At 41.2% G+C, this 25,237-nt stretch overlaps 1 protein-coding gene across 1 annotated transcript; it reads left to right on the top strand.

The window, feature by feature from the left end:
- Window positions 1-8,692: 8,692 nt before the first annotated feature.
- Window positions 8,693-9,740, top strand: LOC133833096 (uncharacterized). The gene is made up of 2 exons (XM_062263354.1): window positions 8,693-9,135; window positions 9,269-9,740. The coding sequence occupies exons 1-2, from the start codon at window positions 8,693-8,695 to the stop codon at window positions 9,738-9,740; spliced, it is 915 nt and encodes a 304-aa protein (XP_062119338.1).
- Window positions 9,741-25,237: the final 15,497 nt, after the last annotated feature.

Genomic DNA, 25,237 nt, shown 5'->3' with positions numbered 1-25,237 from the left:
ATTTTTTTTTGTTTATATATGATTTTTTTTTTGTTATGATAACATGTTAGGTATCATAGCAATTGTTTCATTTTTTTTAAATCTGATTTTTTTTTTTCAAACCTAACTGTAACCAGTTACGATTATTATCGGTTTATATTTTTTCTTTGAATCTGATTTTTTTCCAAGTTTGGCTAAGTAATCGATTACCATTGTAACTAGTTCCTTTTTTTTTTTTTTCCAAACCTAACTAGTTACCATCATGATCAATTTAGTTTATTTTTTCATGTATTTTTTTTTCATCTAGATTTGACTAAGTACCACTTACAATTCAGTTGGCATTTTGATAGTAGTACATTAATAAAAAATAAAAATAAAATTGTTTTTATAGTTGTATCAAGTTACCACCTCACCACTTAAAAAATAAAACTAATTTTGATAGTAGTAACCAGCTGTTTTCCATATTTTCCACCTATGACATGTGGCACGAACAAATGAGTCTGTGGGGCCCATTGAGCAACGAACAAGGAAACCCCGTCGTTCCGGACCATACCAACCCAGTTACTGGAAAATAGCGCGGGTAAGTGAATGGACTAAAACTAAGGTACATGCCCGAATCACCTTCCTAATCATACTCAATCTATATCCTCCAGGATGTAAATTATGATGGCGGACGATCCATTCCAGGAGACAGATCCCATCAAGTGGGATCCAGGAGAAGACACCGCCATCAAGATTTCTGCCTTGGTAAATGAACCCTGGTCCTGGTAAACGAACCAAGGCATGGGTAAATGAACTCAAACATCGGTAAATGAACCCGGATCACCTAGTCAAATAGAGCAGGTCCATTCCTTCCTACAGCTGACGTGTCCCCGAGAAATCCGGCAGTTGGTCTCCCTAACTAACCTGTAGAATATGGTATGCACGGAACATACATTGTTCCTAGGAAACGGTACTGCCATTGCTCTGACAGATTCTGTCCCTAGGATCTCCTTGGTAGCCCACGCGGATCAGTCTGTGCTAACGTACAAAGGACAGTTGTAAGGCTTCACCACGCCTAAGCCGGCCCAATGGGCCCAGATTAACAACCCATAATTATGTTACATTTCTTGTATTATGGCTAAGATAGTGAGCAATTGTATTTATATACTTATTGGGTTCGGATTAGTCCGACCCAAGTGACATGATTGCCGATAAATAGGGTCAGTCGTGCAATGTAGTGAGGATCCCAGAATTTCTCTTGTAAGCAAAATGTTGTTGAACTTGCAGAAAACCTCCATTGTCAAAACTCTCTAAAGCCTCATACTAGTGACTTGTGGACTAAGGCTCATTAACGCCCCAACCACGTAAAAACTGTGATCTTATTTACTTCTTAACTTTTCTTTCTAGATCTTATCTTTCAATATATTTATTGTTTCTGAAAAACTCGGTAAACATTTTGGTGCTTTCATTGAGAGCTGAAGAAAGCTTGAATCAATCTTTGTCGTCTGCGAAAATGGTGAACACCCGACATACCATGTTTGATCCTGCTCACCAGCAACAACAAGATAATGGAGAACCATTGCAAAACCAACCACTTCCTCAAGACCAGCCAGAGGATGTGCCTTACGATGGGCCTCTGCCTGACGACTCCCAGAACTTTGGGGAAGGGGGTGAGTATGATGAAGACTATTACGAGAAAGACAGAGGGGAATATGAAGACAACGAGGCCGAGAACCCCATTGATCCCAATGAGAAAGAGGTGGAACATGAGCAAGAAGATCTAGAAGTGTTCCGTCTAAGGCAACAGGTCCTAGACCAAGAGGCAAGGATGGCGGAACAACAGGAGACCACCCGCCAGATGCAAGAGTCATTCCTGGCTCTTCAAGCCTTTATTGCTACACAGGGATTTACAACAAATCCCTCAGCCATTCCTCCCCAGGAACACAGCCACATGTCCCACCTACAAGGACTGTCGTTCCTAACAACACAACCCTCGTTCCTCCTCCAGGACGATCCCCACATCCCGGAGTCGGTCCATCGAATCTGGTTCAAGAAAAAAGGGAAGGCCAAAGTGGCTGATCTCGTCAAAAAAGAAAACCCCCACAAGAAAGCTTCTCTTGTTCAAAACTGGGGCTAACCCAGGGAAATTCCCTAGGAAAGAATAGATGAATCCTTTCTCAGGATAGAATCATCTGAACAATCCACAGGGAAAACGCCTGCAAGGTACTAAGCCTTGAAACGTCCCCAGAAAGGAGGATCAAGGAAGACACTTTTATCCCAGCGCCTCCGTGAACAAGGATCACGGAGGGCGCAAACACGGAGAAGAGTCAGAAACGGTCAGTTCGGGAGACGACATTATTGGGAAAACTTATTCAGGATCTTGTTTATTTTCATGTAAATATGATATTAAACAAATTAACATGAGACAACCTAGAACATGTTTCTAAAATTGAATTCATACAGAGATAATGATAAGAACACTTACATTATTGTGCAGCGGAATGATTGAGTCATTCCTTCAGTTTCTCTAACCCTTGTATCATTTCTGTCGCAGGGTATCACCAAGAAACTAAACTGTTCTTCAATTTTTTTCACAACCTTCCAAAGTATTCTTAGAATCACTAGGCTAGAGTGGGAAATTCTCAACATATGAGATAGATACAAAAAGAAGAAGAAGAATATAGAAAAATTGAGGCTTAGAAAATGACTTATGTTGTAGAGAATAAAGACTAGATCTTCTGATCTTCTCAAACATAAGTGATTCAAAAATCTGATTTCAACTCTTACTTAGCATTCCTTTTATAGACTCAATTAGGTCATTTATTTTAATTAAAAAATAAAATAATATCCAATTATCAGCCCTATGTCGAAATTCTCATGGGCTTTAGGCCTGTGAAATTTCTCATTTAATTATAAGTCCGTTTGACTTAAAATCAAGGCATGTATTATTTTCTATTGATAAATTAATTAAATAATTATTTAAATACTTTATCAAATTAATTATTTATAATTGGAACCTTGATTTAAACTTATTTATTAATATAGACACCAATTTTTCTTAATTAATAAATCTTCCCTAAAATCTTTTTTCTTCTCTAAATTGTATAACTCTGTGAAACTATCCAAAATTTACACAGTCAACTTTAATAATTCTAATTGATAATTAAATCAATTAATTGAGACTATCTAGATGATTTTATCCAATGTACAGTGGGGGCCATGGGCCTATGAAATCAAGCTCCAATAATTTATCATAAATTTAACAAATAAATTTACTAACTTATTAATTCCTCGTGACTCCATTAAAAACTCAGAATTGCACTCTTGAATTCATAGAATGCTCTATAACCAATATAGAGAATTGCACTCTTGAATTCATAGAATGCTCTATAACCAATATAGATACGTTATTAGTTATTCATTGTTACAACTATAATTGTTACTCAATCCTCTATAGATGGTATAAAATGAGATGGGACTAAAATACCATTTTATTCCTCATTGTATTTTATCCTTAAAACACTTAGTTCATTGTAAATGATATTTCAGTAAACTAATATTAATTACTGAAATGAGATCTCTATCATTTAGCACCTTTAACCAAACTAAAAGGAAACCATTGTTTCACTTCTTCATCAGAAGCTATAGATGTTCATATCTATGATTAACACTCCCACTCAATTATACTACCGAGTTCCCAAGATGTAAGTATGGGCTAGTCCGTAGGGTAAGCTGTTAATGAACAAGTCAAAGAACTAAAATAATACTATTTTTGAAAAAATATCTTAAACAATTAAACAAATTCAAATCTCTATAAAAATATCTAGTCAACAAATTTCCAAATTTCAAATTATTTAAATATTAAAATCTATAGAATAATCAGATATTATTATTTACAAATATCAGATATAAAAAAAAAATATCAAATATTAAAAAATATCTTAAATATCTGATAATTTAATTATAATATTTCAATGTATTAAAATATTTAAAATTAATTAGTTAACCTATTTTAAAATTTGAATTTGAATCTTTGTTGAAAAAATATATATTTAAAATATCAAACGACAAAAATATCGTATTTCAAAAAAGATATTTTTAAATGATAGAAAATATCTGATATATTTGTATTAACTTATTAAAAAATACATTCAAAAATCAAATTTTAAGAAAAAATTAACGCAGGTCGCGGTCATGGCCACAGGATCAAACTAGGCGAAAATTGTGTGTTGACCGCAACCAGGGGTAAATGGTGGCTGCGACCTCTAGCGTCGGATACCTAGGGCACGACCACTGCCCGAATTTTTTTTTAATAAAATTTGTGTAATTTTCAAGCCAAAAACATTTTCTAATTAATTTTTGTCATGTTTTATGCAAAATAAAGCACATATAAAAATTACTGGCATAGAAAACACAACAAAATAACCTAAAATTGCTAATAATCACATAAAATTCAATATGCTTCATAAAAACATGAAATCCATCCAATTACTCAAACACATCAAATAATTCAATTTTACCATGTTCATGCATGAAAATAAAGATTATCAAAGGCCTTGAGACCAGTTGTTGGGAAAACTTATACCAGATCTTGTTTATTTTCATGTAGATCTTATATTAAACAAATTAATATAAGAAAACCTAAAACATGTTTGTTTCTAAAATTGAATTCATACAAAGATAATGATAAGAACACTTACATTATTGTGCAGCGGAATAATTGAATCATTCCTTCAGTTTCTCTAACTCTTGTATGATTTATGTCGCAGAGTATTACCAAGAAACTAAACCATTCTTCAATTTTCTTCACAACCTTTCAAAGTATCATTAGAATCACCGAGACTAGGGTGGGAAATTCTCAACACATGAGATAATACAGAGAGAAGAAGAATAGAACAGAAAAATTGAGGCTTAGAAAAAGACTTATGCAGTAGAGAGAATCTAAAACCTAATAGATCTTTTGTTCTTCTCAGAAAATTGTGATTCAAAAATCTGATTTCAACTCTCACTTAGCATTCCTTTTATATGCTCAATTAAGTCATTTATTTAATTTAAAAATTAATAAAATAATAGCCAGTTAACAGCCATATCTCGAAATTATCATGGACTTTAGGCCCGTGAAATTTCTCATTTAATTATAAACCCGTTGGACTTAAAATAAATGCTTGTATTATTTTCTATTGATTTAATTAATTAAATAATTATTTAAATCCCTTATCAAATTAATTATTTATAATTTGAACCTTGATTTAAACTTATTTATTAATTTAGATACCAATTTATCTTAATTAATAAATCTCTCATAATTTCTCTTTTATTCTCTAAATTACATAACTCTTTGAAACTATCCAAAATTGACCTAGTCAACTTTGATAATTCTAATTGATAATTAAATCAATTAATTGAGACTATCTAGATGATTTTATCCAAGGTAAAGTGGTGACCATGGGCCTATGAAATCAAGCTCCAATAAGTTATCATAAATTTAACAAATAAATTTACTAACTTATTAATTCCTCGTGACTCCAGTAAAGACTCAGAATTGCACTCTTGAATTCATAGAATACTCTATAAGAAATATAGATACGTTATTAATTATCCATTGTTATAACCATACTTGCCACTCAATCATCTATAGACGGTTTACAATGAGATGGGACTAAAATATTGTTTTACTCCTCATTAAATTTTATCCTTAAAACACTTAGTTCCTTGTGAATGATATTTCAGTAAACTAATATTAATTAATGAAATGAGATCTCTCTCATTTAGCACCTTGAACCAAACTAAAAGGAAATCGTCGTTTCACTTCTTCATCAGAAGTTATAGATGTTCATATCTATGATTAGCATTCCCTCTCAATTATACTACCAAGTTCCCAAGATGTAAGTATGGGCTAGTCAATAGGGTAAGTTGGTAATGAACAAGTCAAAGAACTCAAATAATACAATCAGTTAGAATACTAACCACTCAGAATTGAGATTGAATTGACCTATGGTCAACTATATGATATGACTAGAATAGATAATAACGGTATGTTTACTTATCCTATCTACTGTCAATATCGGTCCAGTCCAATGTAACACATACATCTGATCTTATCTACTTTGCTAATGTTCTGGAAAGAACATAACACTACAATGTATAAGTAGATCATATCATAGATTGGCAAGTCAGTGTAAATCTTGTGCATTGACTAATCTTAGGAGTAACTTATTTTGAACATATAATCATATTTATATTCCACTGTGATTACGTCACTATAAATATGATTAGCTATATGCTCAGGATTTCATAGAAGTTTATATTAAACAAATAATCATGAAAATAAAACATGTGAGCAAAGTGATTGACCAAGTCAAAAAATTGATTTATATTATTTTATTGATAATAAATTATATTACAAAGAAATTGGGTTTTAATTAGGGCATAAAACCCCAACAAACTCCCGTTTTGTCACAAAACAACACATGTTATTTATCAATTTCTGGAATAACACCAAGATCTGAATATAACTTCTTTAGCCAGACTATTTCCTTAGCTGCTTCTGACGTGGCTATGTATTCAGCCTCCATGGTGGAATTTGAGATAGCAGCCTGCTTTATGCTTCTCCATATCACAGCCCCACCCCCAAGAGTAAACACCATTCCAGAAGTTGACTTCCTGTCATCAACATCAGTCTGAAAATTTGAATCGATGTAGCCTACATGGTTCAAAACACCACCTCTTTACCGAGATTTTCGGAAACGATATTAATAAAAATTAAGTGAGGCTAATGATAAGGGATTTGGAAGATATAAACAAGATTTTTACGTGGTTGGGGCGTTAATGAGCCTTAGTCCATGAGACAGTTGTATTAGAGCTTGGAAAGTCTATAACAATGGAGTTTTTCTCTTTGTTTTAGCAGAGTAACTGTATACAAGCCAAAGAGAGATCCTTTCTCCAGTGCTCTGTCACCTGTATTTATAGGCTCACATGAGCACTGGGCTTGGGCCGGGCTGACCCAGGCCCAACAAAGATATAAATACCACTGGCCTCTCTATCGGAAGCCCAATACAAAGGATAAAAATATAAAAGATAAACAATGATCAAAGCCCACTGGGGCAGCCCAAAGCCTATATATCACCCGACAAAATGGGGCATTTGGTCTAGGTATTCCGAGTTACGAGGCAGATTTAGGGGACAAAATCAGTCAGGATAGTGGCGGCATTAGTCTGAACCAGCGGCGTGCAATCCCGAGGTGGCCTTTTCCGCAGGTGAAACGTGGGGACAATTCCCACGCTTTATGGGGCGGAGTCAGGGTCAGGGATGCTTTATCCTGCCAACCCTGAGGACTTGACCCGGGTTCGTTTACCTTTGTCCCTCTTCATTTACCGCAAGCCCGGATCATCTATATTGAGCCCGGATCATTTACCAGGCTCCGGGACCATTTGCACACATCTCGTCTCGGATCATTCTTCCTAGACACCGTCCAGGTCCGGACCCACACTTGGGCCGTCGATGTCGGTCGCTCCCTGCCAAACGGGCCTAGGCAGGGCCCAACCTCAATTGCCCAGGTAGTGGGCCTAGACCACTGTCCCGGGCCCAAGGCAGGAAATGGGGATAACACCACCCTTGTAGACTAACCTATAATCCATAGTTCGCCTTAAATACTTCAAGATATGATTAATTGCTATCCAATGTTCTGATCCTGAGTTTGACTGATACCTACTCACCACTCCCACGACATAGCATATATTTGGTCTAGTACACAATATAGCATACATCAGACTTCCAACTGCAGATGCGTAAGGAACTTTTCTCATTACATCTTCCTCTTCAGGAGTCTGGGGAGACTGCTTCTTTGAAAGATGAATTCCATGGTGGGACGGTAGACATCCTTTCTTGGAATTTGTCATTGAGAAACGTTCAAGCACTTTATCTAAGTAAGCTGCTTGAGATGGAGCTAAAAGTTTGTTCTTTCTATCCTTAATGATCTGGATTCCTAGAACATAACTTGCTTCACCTAAATCTTTCATCTGGAATTGAGTGGTCAGCCAATTTTTCACATCTGATTATTTCTTAACATTATTTCCAATGAGTAAGATATCATCTACATAGAGAACCAGGAATACCGCTATTTGATTTGCCTTCGGTTTGTAAACACAAGGCTCATCAATATTTTATTTAAAGCCATAGGTTTTGATTATTTCATCAAAACTAAGATTCCAGGAACGAGAAGCTTGCTTAAGTCCATAAATGGACCTATTCAACTTGCAAAATTTTCTTTCTTGTCCAGCTACTTAAAATCCTTCTGGTTGATCCATATAAATGACTTTGTCAAGCTCCCATTAAGAAAAGTTGTCTTGACGTCCATTTGCTAGATCTCATAGTCGAGAGCGACTGCTATGGATAGAAGGATGAAAATGGACTTGAGCATGGCTACCGGACTAAAAGTTTCCTCATAGTCCACACCTTCTCTTTGGGTATAACCCTTTGCCACTAATCGAGCTTTATAAGTTTCGATATTTCCATCAACACCTCGTTTCTTCTTGTAGATACACTTGCACCCAATGGCCCTAAAGTCACTAGGTAATTCCACAAGATCCCAGACAGAATTTGTGTACATGGAATCCATTTCCTATTTCATGGCTTTGAGCCATAATTCCTTTTCAGGGCTAGTCACTGCCAGTTTGAAAAACAACGGATCATCATCACTAGTGTCACCAACAACCATGACAACAACAAGTGCATGTGCTTCTCGATCACTTTGGCCGGACCCGCCGAAGAGTGGTGGAAATGGCTCAAAACGGGATCAATCCAGTCTTGGTCCGGATTGCAGTCAGCTTTCCGTAAACAATGTGTGGCCACCCAAAATTTAGACATTGAAGTCAATGCGCTGGCCAACATCAAGAAACATCCTACTGAAACCTTTAAGAATTACATTCAACGCTTCACGGAAGAAGCCTCAACGACTAAGGTGGATGATGGACAACACCTAGTAGTTCTCCAATCCAGAATTAAAGGTAGATCCACTCTTTGGGATGACATGCAACGCAGCAAGGCAACCACCTTTGAAGAATTTATAAGGAAGGCACAAGGCTTCATCAACTGGGAAGAGGCTCGAATCCAAGCTTTCAGATGGCAGCCATCACCCCAGTCGACAGCACAAACCCTTTCTGGGTACGGAGCGCAGTACTCGACAAACCTTTATATGGTGCCTCCAGCATTAATTAGCTGGATCCCTTGGGATGCCATTCATGGCCCCGACTATCTATGGACCCACTTCATCAGGATATGCTCCAGCTTCGTCAAACCCTTTCTCCAGGTACGGAGTGGAACCAATCGGGTATAGTGCCGCTCCTGGAGGTGCCCAACCATCCCAGACCAGAGCGGATGAGGCGAGCTTCAACCCTTCTCAGGGAAAGAGATCTGGCAAAGCTCAAAACCGGTTCGAACCCACAAAGAAGGGAAATAGGGGGTACGAACCCCAGTGTAAGGAGTATACAAACTTGGTGGATACCGGGGAAAACATCTACCTTGCAACAGACAACTTAGCCCATTACCAGCAAAAGGTGAAACCAAGCCACATGTTTAAATGGGGAAAGAATTCAAGGGACACTAGTAAAAGGTGTGTCTATCACAAGGAAGTGGGCCACACGACTGAAGAATGTCATCAGCTGAAAGACGAGATCAAAAATTTGATCAAACTGGGCCATCTCCACCAATGGGTCAGGATGCCAACAAGAGTTCTGGGACTGCCAGTGACTCCTAGACAATCTTTGGTCCAGGGTGCGTAGTACCGTACCAAAATCCTCAGGGAGGGTACGCTCTAGGATCGGGAGCGCAGGCCCTTTAGGAGGCCCCAATAGTGCTATCACCTAAAGGCCATGTGGCTCCCAGGCCTGGAATGCCATATCCCTCTGGGACCGCGCCTCCTCAAGGAGATGGCCACGTAGCAACCATATCGGGAGGATTGCACCTGGGAGGACCATCCCGGAATGATCAGAAGAGATACCCCAATGAACTCGATCACGACCATGAGGTGTGTGCGTTGGTCCAGACTCTGGCCTAGAACATTCACGGAGGAAGATGCCCAGAACGTTCACTTCCCGCATCATGACCCCTTGGTCATTGATGCCCAAATCGCTAACAAACGAGTATCTCGAGTGTTGGTGGACGACGGGAGTTCTGGCAATGTCCTATTTAAGCTAGCCTTCATGGCAATTGGCCTAATAGAGGCGGACTTAGCCTGTTGCCCCACAGAGATCTATGACTTCAACCGGGATTCATTGCTCCCGATGGGAAAAATTCAACTCCCCGTGACACTGGGGAAAGAGGTTCAGGGCTCGTTCAAGTACTGTACATTCGTAGTGGTGGATTGCCCTACTGCGTACAATGTGATTTTTGGGCGCCCCGCTCAAGTCAACTTCAGTGCCATCACCTCCATAAGCCATCTATGCATGAAGTTCCCGTGTGATAACGATAGAGTGGGAATTTTACGGGGAGATCAGAAGAGCGCTCAAAAATGTTATCACGTCTCTGCCCGACCAATCTTCATGGTCCACAAAGAACCTCTCGAAGGGGGAAAATGCTGATCCAATCCCACAACCATAACCAGCATTGAGTATGGTCTGGGAGGACGAAGAATTGGATTCATGAAGAGGCGGATAGGGCATTAGAGCCCATGGAGGAGGTTGAAGAGGTGTTCATCAGTGACATCGACTTGACCAAAGTAATTCGAGTAGGGAGAAATTTGAACCTAGAGGTCAGGGCTGCCATAATTGCCCGAGTAAAAGAAAACCAGGACGTCTTGGCCTAGTCCCACTCGGATATGACTGGAATCGACCGCAACGTCATATGCAATGCCCTGAACATCGACGAGAATGCAACTTTGTTTGGAAGAAGCGAAGGCCTCTGGGCACGGAAAGGGCGGAGGCCCTCAAGCTGGAAATCAAGAAGTTTTCCTCAATCAACTTCATCCGAGAGGCCTTGTATCCCGTTTGGCTGGCGAATTCGGTGTTGGTGCCAAAGCCAAACGAAACGTGGAGGACTTACATCGACTTCAGGGACCTCAACAAGGCATGCCCAAAGGATTGCTACCCTCTGCCCCAAATTTACTAGATGGTGGATGCTACATCTGGGTACGAATTGCTAAGCTTCATGGATGCTTACTCCGGATACAACCAGATCTTGGTGGATGTAGCAGACTAGGAACACACCAGCCTCTAGACGGAAAAGGGTGTATGCTGCTACATCATCATGCCCTTCGGGCTCAAGAATGTTGGGTGCACTTATCAAATATTGGTCAACAGAATGTTCCGGAACCTACTCGGGAAGAACATGGAGGTCTACATAGAAGATATGTTGGTCAAGTCCAAGACATCGGCCCAACAGGCAGACGACCTGACAGAAACATTTGCCATTATCCGGAAGTATAGGATGAAGCTGAATCCCAAGAAGTGCACTTTTGGCGTGGCATCCGGAAAGTTTCTGGGCTTCATAGTAAGCTCAAGAGGGATAGAAGCCAACCCGGAAAGATAAAAGCACGGATCGACATGTCGTCGCCATGAAAACACAAAGATGTTTAAAACCTAACAAGAAGAATAGCAACTTTGAGCCGCTTTGTGTCGAAGTCCACGGACAAGTGCATCCCAATCTTCAACATTCTTTGCGGAAACCAGAGGTTCGAGTGGACGGCCGAATGCGAAGAGACTTTCCAAAAATTAAAGGAGCATTTGGCCTAAGCGCTAATCTTGTCGAAGCCGGTGGATGGGGAACCACTGTACCTATATTTGGTAGTGTCAGAACATGCCATCAGTGTCGCATTAGTGCGAGAAGAGGGAAATGTCCTACTCCCGGTCTATTATGTAAGCAAAAGATTGTTGGGCGCAGAGTCCAGATATCCGTTAATCGAGAAATTGAAATTTTGGTTACTGACCTCTTCCAGAAAGTTAAGACCTTACTTTCAATCCCAGGCCATCAAGGTACTAATGAATCATCCTCTGCGAAAAGTGTTACAAAAACTTGAATCATCGGGAAGACTTTTGAAGTGGGCCATGGAGCTGAGCCAGTTCGATATCGCTTATGTCCCCAGAGTCTCTGTCAAGGGACAGGCTTTGGCCGACTTCATTCTAGAATGCAGCAGGATAACCGAGGATGAAGATCCTATTGATCCATAATGATTTTTTGGAAGATATTTGCAGACAGAGCCTCCAATGAGAATAGGGTCGGGGCCGGGATCATCCTGATATTCCCTCAAGGTCACTAGCTGCAAACCTCCCTACACTTCCAGTTCGAAGCGTCGCACAACGAGGCTGAGCACGAGGCAATGCTGGCCGGATTACGCTTGACCCGGGAAGTAGGGGTAGAGAACATGAAAGTCCACAGTGACTCCCAACTGGTGGTTAGGCAGATTTCGGGAGAATACTAAATGAAGGGGGAGAAGATGGCCGCCTACGTGGCGTGAACCTGGGAGTTACTCCAGTCTTTCAAAAGATACTTAATCTGCCATATCCCCAGGGAACAGAACGTGTTTGCAGACACGCTGGGAAAATTGGCCATGGATGTTGAAGCATAATTCTCTGGGGTAGTCCCCATCGACCATCTACCCGCGCCCACTATTCAAGCTCCTGCAATCGTCAACGCCATCAATTACATTACATCCTGGATGGGCCCTCTCATCCAGTATCTAACCACTGGGGAATTGCCCACGGACAAGGCCGCCGCCAGGTTGCTTCAGTACTAGGTTCCCAGATACATCATGATGGGCGACAGACTCTATCACAGAGGGTTATCCATGCCCTACCTTCGATGCGTATCCGGAACCGAAATGAGCGCAATCATGCATGAAGTGCACGAAGTCTTTTGCGGAGATCACACAGCCAGACTCAACTTGTCCAAGAATATTCTCAGGCAAGGATATTTCTGGCCAACAATGAAGAAAGATTGTGTAGATTACGTCCGCAAGTGCAAACAATGCCAAAGGTACGTGAAGATCCCACGAGCCCCCCAATGGAGATAACCCTAATGACCAGTCCCTAGCCTTTTGTAGTTTGAGGAATTGACTTGGCAGGATCCCTCCTGACTGGGAAGGGCGGAGTAAAATATGCCATTATAGTCGTCGACTATTACACCAAGTGGGTCTAGGCAGAACCAATGAGCACCATCACCTCCAAAAAGGCCTTGGACTTTGTCATCAACAACATTGTGTGCTAATACGACCTCCCTCACAAAATTGTGTCCTACAACGGGAAGCAATTTGATAGCATCCACTTCACTGACTTCTGTGAAAGACATGGCATCATCAAGAGCTTCTCCGCAGTCGTAAGGCCTCAAGAAAATGGACAAACAGAGGTCATAAACAAGATTTTGAAGGGGACATTAAAGAAAAATCTACAAGCTTGCAAGAGCAAATGCCCGGAAGAGTTGCCCCGCGTCCTATGGGCATACTGGACCACAGAAAGAACATCGACCGGGCATACTCCCTATTTAATGGTGTACGGATGTGAAGAAGTCATCCCAGTAGAAACTGCGGTACCGTCTCATAGACAAGATACGTACCATCCTGTCCAAAACCACACCTTACTCCAAGAATACTTGGACCTCATTGAAGAAATTCAGGAAGAATCACAAGTGCAGCTGAAGATGTATCAGGGAAAGATCGCAAGGCACTTCAACTCGAAAGTTAAGAGCCAAAGGTTCAGAATTGGTGATCTAGTCCTGAGAAAAGTCTTCCCTACATCTCAAGATCCCGGAGTGGGGGTTATAGGACCAAACTAGGAAGAACCCTATGAGATCCAAAACAAATTATGTTCGGGAACATATCGCCTAAAGTGGCTAGACGAAACAAAGGGCCCAAGGGCCTAGAACGCAGAACACCTCCGCCGGAACTATCAGTAGTCGGGAGGATTTAATTATGATCTTTCTAACATTTTTAATTTCAAGTAATGTACGACCCAGGGCCACTTCTTAGTTAATGAAAATGGTGTGGACAAAACACCATAAAAAGTGTTGTAGGAAAAGAAAAAGTTCACGTTCGTCTTTAATTTTTACATGAACAAGTGATCTAAGACTACATTCTTTGGTCACTTGGGGGACCATCTCTGCAAATCCAGGATTAAAAACAAAAAAGGATGCAAAGCTCAGAGCTTAGTCCTGATCCAGATTCATATAGGCTAGGGGTCCAAAACCCAACTCTCGAATAAAAAGGATGCAAGGCTCAAAGCCCAGTCCTAATCCGGATTCGAATGGTCTGAAGGGTTCAAAACCCAACTCCCGAACAAAAAGGATGCAAGGCTCAAAGCCCACTCATAATCTGGATTTGTATGGTCCGAAGGGTTCAAAATCCAACTCTCAAAAAAGGATGCAAGGCTCAAAGCCCAGTTCTAATCCGGATCTGTATGATCCAAACCTAACATGGTATAGGATAGCCTAATCCTTATCCATGGTTCCCATAGAACGGTCTAGGACCGTTGCAACTTAAATCTTAGGTTTTAAATTGATTAAATTTAATCTTGTAAATGGTCTAGGCTGTCAGAACCTAAACCTCGGGTTCGAGATAAGTTAATAAACTAATTTCTACCTAATTCATATTTTTAATGGTCCAGGCCATTAAAACTAAGTCATGGATGAAAAGTCCATAACAATCCAGGCCGTAAGAACCTGAACATCAAAATCAGGACAGATTAAACAGACCACAGTTAATAAATCCATAACGGTTCAGGCCGTTGGAACTTGAACTGTAGAGTCTAGTTAAAACAATGACGTATATTTGGTAAGTCCAAGATGGTCCAAGTCATCGAGACCTGAACTTTGGTCTCAGGACAAAGTAATTATCGTCTACACTTTTTCCTGATGGTACTGGCCATTGGAACCAAGACTCCACATCTAACCTTAATTCATGCATAGTATTAAAACACTTAGTGAATTTTTGAGGAAAAATAAATGAATGAAAAGCAGCAATCATTATACAAAGACAAAAACCAATATAATAATATCACGGACAGATAAGCAATTGTCTTAGATGCATTTGCGCCCATAAAGAAATAATATGTTTATAGAAATAGAGAAAAGGAAAAAGGGAGCCCCAAATTAGAGTACAACGGCTCAGGCCTGGGCTTCGTTCTAGTCTGGGACGTCTAGAGCGTTCTCATCTTGTTGATCCCCAGCAAGAAACACAACATCCTCATTTTCCTTGGCTTCAAACTTAGTCTTCTTCGCAGCCGGATCCAGATAGAGGAGGAGATTCATATTCTTGTCCTAGATCCATGCCATATAAATGGCCTCATCAAAAGTGGCTACCAACAATTCGTCAGCCTGCTCCTTCTCCTTGTGAGCCTCCTCGCTCCGCTTCATCTCCAGCTGGGTCATGGCCTCCAAAGCCTGGTTTTCTGCCCCAAGAGATACCACATTTTCCTGCTCCTGGAAAAGTTAGGCCACAGTCGCCTCCAAGAGCGCCTTGGTAGAAGCCTTCGAGCCGTGAGCACAGGATAGCTTTGCCTCCAGGTTCTCCACCAACTTCTCCTTGTGAGCCTCCTCGTGCAAAGCCTAAACCTAGGCAGCCTCCTTGGCGAGGGCCTCCTTGGCAGCTTATCGCTGGTTGATAGCCCCCTCCAGCTCCATTTGGGTCGTCTCCAACTTCATCGCCATCTCAACCGCCAACTTCGCGTTCTTGTAGACCAGCAAGGCATCATAGAACAAACCAGAGTTAAAAACAACACAAAAGTAATGATAATAAAGAAACAAGATGGGCATGTAGCCTACCGTAGTTACCTGGTGACGGATGGCCTGGGAGATAAAGAACGCGTCTTTACTAGCCAAGGTGGCATAATGTTTAAGCTGAAGGGTAGGCATGGTAGTTCCCACCTGGGCCAGCAAGTATGCGGCAAGCGGGGCTGTGTCCTGCCCCAATTTAGGCCAAAACCCAATCTTGACTCCCAGCCGATCCATGATATGCTGAGGGGTACTGAAGGCCTCTAGACGGTCTGAAAAATCTACCTTTTGACGAATGATTAAGGCCCGGGATACCTCATCCCATTTATCTCATCCCTCGTCACATGCCTGGGAGACCATCTTCATCCTCTTTTCCATGATGATTAAGTCCTCCTCCCCAGGAAGGGCCAGGATTAATGGGAAGCTCAGAAGCTTCGACGAGCTCCGGCGTAACGATAAGGCTTTCACCAAAGGAATGCTCCTCGGCCAGAGTGAAATCCTTAGTTTTGGCCTTCTTGGCCCGCTTCGCAGAATTTGAGGTGACATAGTTCGTCTTCCTTTAACTCGTACCACCTCCTTCCGAAGGCTCATGCTCCAAGTTAATAACTTGGAGAGGAGCAGACCAGAACGAATGCTACTCAATCAGCACCATTGGGACCGAGGATGCTGCTTGGACCTCTTCGGAATCCCCAAGGTCCGGTCTTGAGTCCTCGAGGATCATGTCAATAATATTCTTCTTAGCTGGGCTGTTGGCGACTTTCTTTGCCAAGGCCTTCGCCGCATCAGCCCTGGCCTCGATCATTTCCTTAATCTTGGCTATGGGATTAGACATGTTCGCTTCACCTGAGATAGGAATAAAAAAATGGATTAGTAACGTAACGAAATGGAAGTGACAGACAAATATAAAGGAAACATGCAAGTCTAAGTCCTCTGAGATAGGCCCTTATCCATGAATTGGGCCTGACTTAACTCCCCAGTGCGAACACATGAATTTGATCCCCCATGTCATCCAGGTCCAAAAAACTACCATAATGAAGGAACTAGGATGAATGTATGAGGGTCAGCATGTCCACGGCAATGGGGCAAGGAAGCCCCACGTTGCTAACGGTCCCGATTAAATAATGCTGGTACTGTTGCCTATTTCTAAAAAAGGCATCAATATGGGGGGCATAAGTTCAAATCGAAGGCGTTTTACCTTTCCCTGAGATGCTGGCCTCAGGAGCTCCAGTGTTGGGCTGCCTCCCCTCGAGAAAGGCATCTAACTCTTCAAATTCTGCCAAATCCTTGCGGCGTGCATGCTCCCTTCTCAGTTTCTTCGCGTCCGCCTTGACTGTGACCTCCACCACCTCGATATGAATGAGGACCAACTCTTCTCTTAGAGCGGGATCCCTCTCACATTGCAGCCCCCAGAAGCTAGGGGCGTCTATCGATTGGTAGCTAGCAATCAGCTTGACCAGTCGAAGGTTCTCTATGGTCATGAACCCTCCCACATCTCCTTGGCACTAAGGGTGGCGTAATACTTTTTTCGATCCAGGATCGACTTAGTGAGTCGGGTTTGAGTGTATGAACCTGTTCACAACAACTTAAGTTTTCAATAAACAAAACAAAGGGCTAGACGAAGAATGAAGAAGGATAACTTACCCACACGCTGAAAGTCCAGCACAAGGGTGGGGTTCTTCTTTAGGAGGAACTCGAATGTCATGAATGTAACACCCTACTACTCAGGGACTGTTACACTGTGTATTTTAAATAGTGCTAAACTCGCTAAATAAGTCATTTGGCCATAATCGCGTAACTAAACGTGATTAACAGTTTAGGGTTAAACTTTTTGGTCAAAGGTACCATACATGGGATCCCAAAATATATTTAAAAGGTTAATCACATTGAAAAAGTTACAACCTGTCGACCTAAGCGTCAAAATAGGGTTTGACCCTAGTTACTCTTTAAACCCTCGGTCATGGTGGTCGAGCTGCCGCATATGTACACATCATCACCTAAGCTCTGTAACTCAAGGATGGTCGAGCTTTCTTTCCCTTTACCTGCACAACAAAGCACCCGTGAGCCAAGACTCAACAAGAAAACTTAAACATGCTCATAAGTAGTTAATAACATATTATCAAATCATAATAAGCATGCCCATTAGTAATAACTCTACTCATGCATGCATACCATTCATATAAATGACTATAATGTCATAAGGTCCAATAGCCCAAGATAAACGATCAATGAATCATATCGGCGGTCCAATGCTCAAAATACATGATTATGGAATCATACTGGGGCTCAACGCCCTAATACATGATTAATAAATCATACTAGGGCTCAGCGACCAAGGATATGGGACTAATGACACCCCAGGGCCCTTTGTCCTATCCTCTGTATAACCAGCCTTGGAGTTGGCCTAGCGTACCTGACACTCTAGTTTTCTCACGACCAATAGGTTGGTCAAGCGTATATCACGCTCTTGATTAATTATAACCATACCGACTAGCACTCAACGCGCTGTTGTCATTGTTGACTCAGAAGTCAATGTTTTTCGGCCAGCACTCAGCATGCTAAGGTCATCCTTGACTAATAAGTCAATGCTTTACGACCAGCACTCAACTTGCTAAGGTCGTCATTGACTAATAAGTCAATGCTTTAAGACCAACACTCAATGTGCTAAGTTCGTCCTTGATTAATAAGTCAATGTCGGGGCCCAACCCTGGGATATGAGACTAATAAGTCACCTCAAGGTCCATTGCCCTATCCTCTATATAACCAGCCTTGGAGCTGGCCCAACGTACTTGGCACTGCATTTTCCACGACCATTGGGTTAGATTAATGTATGATGCGCTCCTGGTTAGCTTAACTAAAACGACCAGCGCTCAGTGCGCTATTTTCGTCCTTCACTCATAAGTCAAGCCTTTCTTAATAAGATAATGAGACATCATATATCATATATCAAATATCCAAATACAAAGCATTCAACATGCTTAATCAACAATCACAAGCATAATCATAATCATGCACATTCTCAGGCGTTCATGCCTTATTCATATTCTTGTTCAATAATTCGGGCCAAGCCATAATCACATGTATCACACGTATCATATACTGGGTGCAGTTTTCTTACCTTTGGTCCGAGCACAAGTTATATATAAACGACTCCTTGAGCATGATCCTGACCCGAGCCCTAGCAGTAACCTAGTCACAACCATAAAAGGAGTTTCAATGAGTTTAATTCCAAAATTCAATCTCGGGATCAATCCCGCGCTCTTGGGACCTCTAATCCCACCAAACAGGGTGGTGGAATCATCCCCCCAAGCCCTCAAGCCAAAACCCCAAAAAGTACAAAAATTTATGCCCTGAAACACAGTACGATGCTACGATGCCACCTACTAGGCGCTTCAACGCTAAAGTCAGAAACGCCAACTTGACAACCCGACTCACATTGTAGCGCCACTAACTGGGCGCTATAGCGCCAAAGAAAGAGACCCAATGGCGATGTAGCACCACCTACTGGGCGCTATAGCACCAATGATAGAGAATCAAAATTCTGGGTTTTTCCTAGAATTTCTCCGAACCTTAATTATCAAAATGGGTTCCCAAACCTGTCCCAATCCCAAAAATAGACCACAAAGCAGCTATAGTACCTCCAACATAGCTCAAAAACACAATAACCCAACAAAATTCATCACTAAAACTCAAAATCACTAATTGAGTTTTTGAAACTCAAGAGCACTAAAAACTTCAGCTGAAAATCAGAAAACTCATAAAGAATTAAAGGTTGAAATCATACCTTAATGGCTGAGAAAACTTCCTAGCTTTACCCTAATAATTTCCTAAATCAAAACCTTCAAAAATCCAAAATTTCTAGCATGCTTTGTCCTCACTCCCACGCTTCCAGGGAGAACTTCCCAGAAGGTCACCCATCATGAGACTACTCTAGGTCAAGCACGCTTAACTTTGGATTTCTCAAGTGATGGGCTACCGAAAAGAAGATGCTTCTTGTTGGCATAGGTAGTACCTATCAATCCATTTAAGCATTCTTCATCTGTGTAATCCCATACCTACACAGTCTTAGAATCATCACACTTGACCTTCCCCATGCAATGTGGGATTGCACAGCTTTTTACCCAGTCCTTCCCCCTACGGATCATAGGATTCTGATTGTCACACCTTTGGCTGAAGAAAGCTATAAACTAAGTCATCATATTGCGATAATGACCAAAATTCCCATTGGTCCAATATAACCTCTTTAATGCCATCAAGGGAAAATTAATCTTTGACCATTTTCCCTCTAATGCCTCAAATATCACCAATACCTCCAAATAAAATTCCCATTACCCAAAAATTCCCGGTAATGCGCTAAATTACCAAATTCCTAGTAGTGTTTGACATATGGGGGATGTTTCCACGTGTTGTATGGAGCCGGACTAACGCCACGGGGCTTCAACTTATAAAATCCATCCCACGCCTTGTCTTTGGAACTCAGTTGTGACTCCAACCGAAAAAAGGACAACACCTTTGTGGGGGTGGTTGCCGCGATCTCTTTTGAGGCGCAAAATATACACCATCCCGCAAGTAATTTGTACGCTTGGGGCAGAAGTTGGAAAGGCGCAATCCCCACAACTTGATGAACTGCACGAAGTAGTTGTGGAGCGGGAGAATGGCTCCCGCACTGATATGGCCTACGCTTCATGCCCCGAGTGTGCCCACTCAAGTGTGAGCCTTCTCTTCCCTCTAGGCCAGCCTGTTGTAGAAAAGCCCTGGAGTCGACTCTACTCCGAGGGCCTTTTCCAATGAGTTCATCATCCGTTAGTTTCGAAACTCGTTCACTTCCCTGTCCATTTCCCATGTGCTGCCAGTGGGAAGGTTATGCCCCTCTAGGACCACGGGGTCTGCGTTGACATCATCTTCCGGGTGCAGAGTGATGCCATGACCCATGATCGGAGACCTGGAAGCGACAAGAAAATTGAGAACCAAGTAGTTAGCATCAAAACCGAAGGAAAATGGTTAAGGTATGGGGTCTCCTAAAACTTCTTAGAAAGGTCCCCTCCAGACCAAGATCCAGGACCAATAAAGATCTCGGGAACATAAGTCTGGAACTAAAGGCCAATGGTATTTGCTAATAAACTAATTCACCAAATGATTCTAAGGCATCCGAGTCTAATGATTCAGGACAATCAAGCCTGCTCCATCAATCAAATTACTTATGGTATGGGGGGTCAACTAGAATGTTGCCTATTGTTCATCTCTACCACCGCTACTACCTAGAACCACCCTACATGGTGGTCGCGACCCTAATGGCTATACGGTCGTGGAAAAAACATGGCAATAAAAATGACCAAAAGAAACAAAAAAATGACTAGAAAATTTACTGTGGGATAGTGGATCTGGAATTCGTTGAAATTCAGGCAACAACGCCGGCAAAAATTCGGCCTTGAATCGGAGGAGGCGGTGCTGCAGTTCGTCAACACTTCTAGACTAGTCGGCCGGGGCAGAGTTGTCTTCTTGTTGAGTGAAAGAAGGCTTCGTCAAAAATAAATGGGCACGAAGATGCACTAACAATTGGAGAAGTTTGTCGGTAACTTCGGACATGCGAGGCTTTGGCTCTCTACTCTCTAGTTTGAGAATTTGGAATCAGTAAAGTGTGAAAGGAAGACTGTTGAGGTATTTATAGGAAGAAAATTTCCTATTCAATCCAACTATCCATGATGAGGATCCCAAGACTATCCTCATCCGACGATCCCAGACAGTGCAAGGGCATTAATTGGCCCAATCGAGTACTGAATCGTGGATTCATCAATATACGATCCTCGTCGACCTCATCCAACGTCCACATTGAAAATCCCAAAAAAATCCCCATCTGATGGCTCCGGATAGTGCAAAAGCATTAAACAGCCCACTCGAGTGCTCAAGGCACCTTTTCGTATGGACCGAAAATGCGCTGACATCCATCAGTCACCTAGGTCATCAAAAGATTTTCCCTAGATTTTTTGGGCACGAGTGGCACAGACGTACCATCAACCCGGAGACACATGTCTAGAATGTTGGGAATGTGAAAGGATGAGGATCGACCAAATGGCTCCCAAGTAAACAAACCCGGATCCTGGTAAATGAACTGGGACTTAAGTAAACGAACTAGGATACATGTGATTGATCTGGGAGGAAGAAAGCAAGTCTCCACCGCGCGAACACGGATGAAGACTTGGGGGTAAATTTTATCCATAATTTGCACCTATGACCCGTGGCACAACCAAATGGGTCCATGGGCCCATTGAAGAATCCCGGGCCCAATTTTGGCCCAGTTAACAACAAATAAGGAAACCTCGTCAGCCCGGACCACACTGAACCCAGTTACTGCAAATAGCGCAGGCATAGTGAATGGACCATGACTAAGGTACATGCTCGAATCACCTTCCTGATCATACTCAATCTATATCCTCCGAGATGTAAATTATGATGGCGGACGATCCATTTCATGAGACAGATCCCATCAAGTGGGATCCAGGATAAGAGACCGCCATCAAGATGTCCACCTTGGTAAATGAACTTGGGTCCTGGTAAACAAACCAGGACTTGGGTAAATGAACTCAGACATCGGTAAATGAACCCGGATCACTTAGCCGGATAGAGCAGGCCTAGTCCTTCCTACAGCTGACGTGTCCCTGAGAAATCTGGCAATCGGTCTCCCTAACTAACCTACAGAATGGGGTACGCACGGAACATACACTGTCCCTAGGAAATGGTACTGCAACTACTCTGACAGATCCTGCCCCCAGGATCTCCTTGGTAGCCCAAGCGGATCAGTCCGTGCTAACATACAAAGGACAGTTGTAAGGCTTCACCACGCCTAAGCCGACACAATTGGCCTAAATTAACAACCCCTAATTATGTTACATTTCTTGTATTATGACTCCGTTAGTGAGCAATTTTAATTATATCCTTATTGGGCCCGGATTAGTCTGACCCAAATGACATGACTGCCTATAAATAGGGTCAGTCGTGCACTGTAGTGAGGATCCAGAATTTCTTTTGTAAGCAAAACGTTGCTGAACTTGCAGAAAACCTCTATTGTCAAAACTCTCTAAAGCCTAATACTAGTGACTCGTGGACTAAGGCTCATTAACGCCACAACCACGTAAAAATTGTGATCTTATTTACTTCTTAGCTTTTCTTTCTAGCTCTTATCTTTCAATATATTTATAGTTTCCGAAAAACTTAGTAAACACTAGTTACCACACATCACTAAAAGAAATTGATAGTGGGATACAATTATTACCACATAAAAAAATCAAATTGTTTCGATAGTGGTAATCAGTTACTGCATAAAAAATGTTGAAGATAAAAAAATAGAAGAAGAAGAAATGAGAATAAAAAATATGATGAAGAAGGTCTCAGTTTTTTTTTCTTCAAAAAATTATATAAAAAAATCTTTTTATATAGTATAAATGATAAAAAAAATATTATAAATAGATGAAAATTATAAAAATAATATCAACACATATTAAAAACTAGCTACTCAAACTGTGTAAAAATAAAATATTATAAATATATGGGAAAAAGACTCCCATCAAAATGTAAAAAAAAAAATATACCTTAAAAAAATACCATATTTTTCAGATTTAAAAAAAGAAAAATCATATTTGGTGTAATTATCTCTAATTTTTATTCACACTTTGATACTAAAATATGAAATTAATTAACAAGAGAACGCTTTTTTTTTTTTTAAATGAAAAATTTAGCACTAGACTGATAACCTGTATTAAAATAGTATATTTCTATAATTAAATACAAATAAATCAAAACAAATTGTCTCTTTATTTTATATTTTATAGAGATAGACAAGATCCAAGGCCATGAAATGATAGAAATTTTTAATACACATATTATCTCTAATTTATTCTGTATTTCCACAAAGATAACATCAGCACCTGCAGAAATCGTTGACAATAGTTAATGAGCTGACCTATCTAGTGATATGAGCAATAAAAGAATCCCACTCTAAACAACAATCTCCTCCTTCAGCGACAGATCGTTTCACTGCGTCACCCATTTCGACAGCTCTCTTCCTAGTCTTATCTCCTTCTTCCGAAGCCATTAATTCCCTCATAGCTACAAAAGATATATTGAATTGTATAAAATGGCAGCTCAAAATATTGCTGCATATTCCATCGAGTATATATTGAATAATTTCAGTAAGGGAATACAAAGAGGTCCAATGACCACTGTACGCGTATTACAAATTCTAACAGAAAAATATTCTACAAAAACTGAATTTGTTACAGGAAAGATTTCTGAAGTTGTGGTCCTCACTGAATATTCTAGACTCTTTGAGTCATAATGCAATGTCACCAAGAGGCCTACACAGCTGCTGACTGAGCTGCTGATGTGGTTGTCTTTACACCGCCCCTCAAACGAAAGGGTGACGCCAACACTCTGAGTTTGGAAGTCAGAAACTGAAATCGTGTGTGAGAGAGACTCTTGGTGAGGCAATCTGTGATTTGGTCTGCTGAGGGAATGTAGCGAACTTCAAGTTCTTTCTTCAATACTTTGTCTCGTACAAAATGCACATCAAGTTCAATGTGCTTTGTTCTTGCGTGGTACACTGGGTTGGAAGCTAAAGCACCTGCACTAATATTATCACACCAAGTAATTGGTCTTGAAATGACTGGAAAGTTTAGCTCATGTAATAGTGATTCAATCCATGCAATCTCAGCAACAACTTGAGCTAGAGCTCGATACTCGAATTCTGTGCTAGATCTTGACACAACTGCCTGTTTCTTAGAGGACCAAGACACCAATGTATTGCCTAGATAGACGCAATAGCCTGCCACTGATCGTCTATCGTCTGGGCAGCAAGCCCAATCGGCATCGGAATACCCTGTGATGTTCAATCTCTCACTGTAAGCAATATGAAGACCACAGTCCATGCTTCCTTTCAGATATCTCAGGACCCTTTTTGCTGCACTCCAATGTATAATTGTTGGCGACTGAAGAAATTGACTCAGTTTATTCACTGAGTAGGCAATGTCTGGCCGTGTATGGCAGAGATATTGAAGAGCACCTATGAGACTTCGATAGTGTGTCAAATTTTGTAGTTGTTCCCCATCTGTCCGAGACATTGGTCGGCCTACTGTCATGGGAGTAGGAGCTGGCTTTAGGTTCTTCATGTCAAACTTGGTGAGTAGTTCTTCAATATATTTGGTTTGTGTCAAGTACATCCCGGTATCATCACGGTGGACTTCTATACCAAGAAAATAATTCAAAGGACCAAGATCTTTGAGGGTGAACTTTTTGTTGAGAGCTGCTATGAATCCTTGGACTTCCTTAGTGTTGTTCCCTGCAATGATAATGTCATCCACATAGATTAGGATTAATATTTTCACCTTGCCGTGAGTGTAGAAGAACAGGGAGTTGTCAGCTTGTGAGTTAATAAATTTCCAAGAGAGCAAGGTTTGTTTGAGTTTATCAAACCATGCACGCGGTGCTTGCTTCAGCCCATACAATGACTTGTGAAGTTTACACACATGGTGAGGTTTCTCCGGATCTTCAAAGCCTTGTGGCTGAGTCATATAAACATCTTCTTCAAGGTTGC

The sequence above is a fragment of the Humulus lupulus genome, chromosome 4 (genome assembly GCF_963169125.1).
Source record: "Humulus lupulus chromosome 4, drHumLupu1.1, whole genome shotgun sequence".
NCBI lineage: Eukaryota > Viridiplantae > Streptophyta > Magnoliopsida > Rosales > Cannabaceae > Humulus > Humulus lupulus.
This window is presented reverse-complemented; position numbering and strand designations above follow the sequence as displayed.

Coding starts and splice junctions, on each gene's coding strand:
- LOC133833096 (XM_062263354.1), top strand. CDS start 8,693: ATGTGCTTCTCGATCACTTTGGCCGGACCCGCCGAAGAGTGGTGGAAA. Junction 9,136..9,268: donor CTTTCTGGGTACGGAGCGCA/GTACTCGACAAA, acceptor CCCTTTCTCCAG/GTACGGAGTGGAACCAATCG.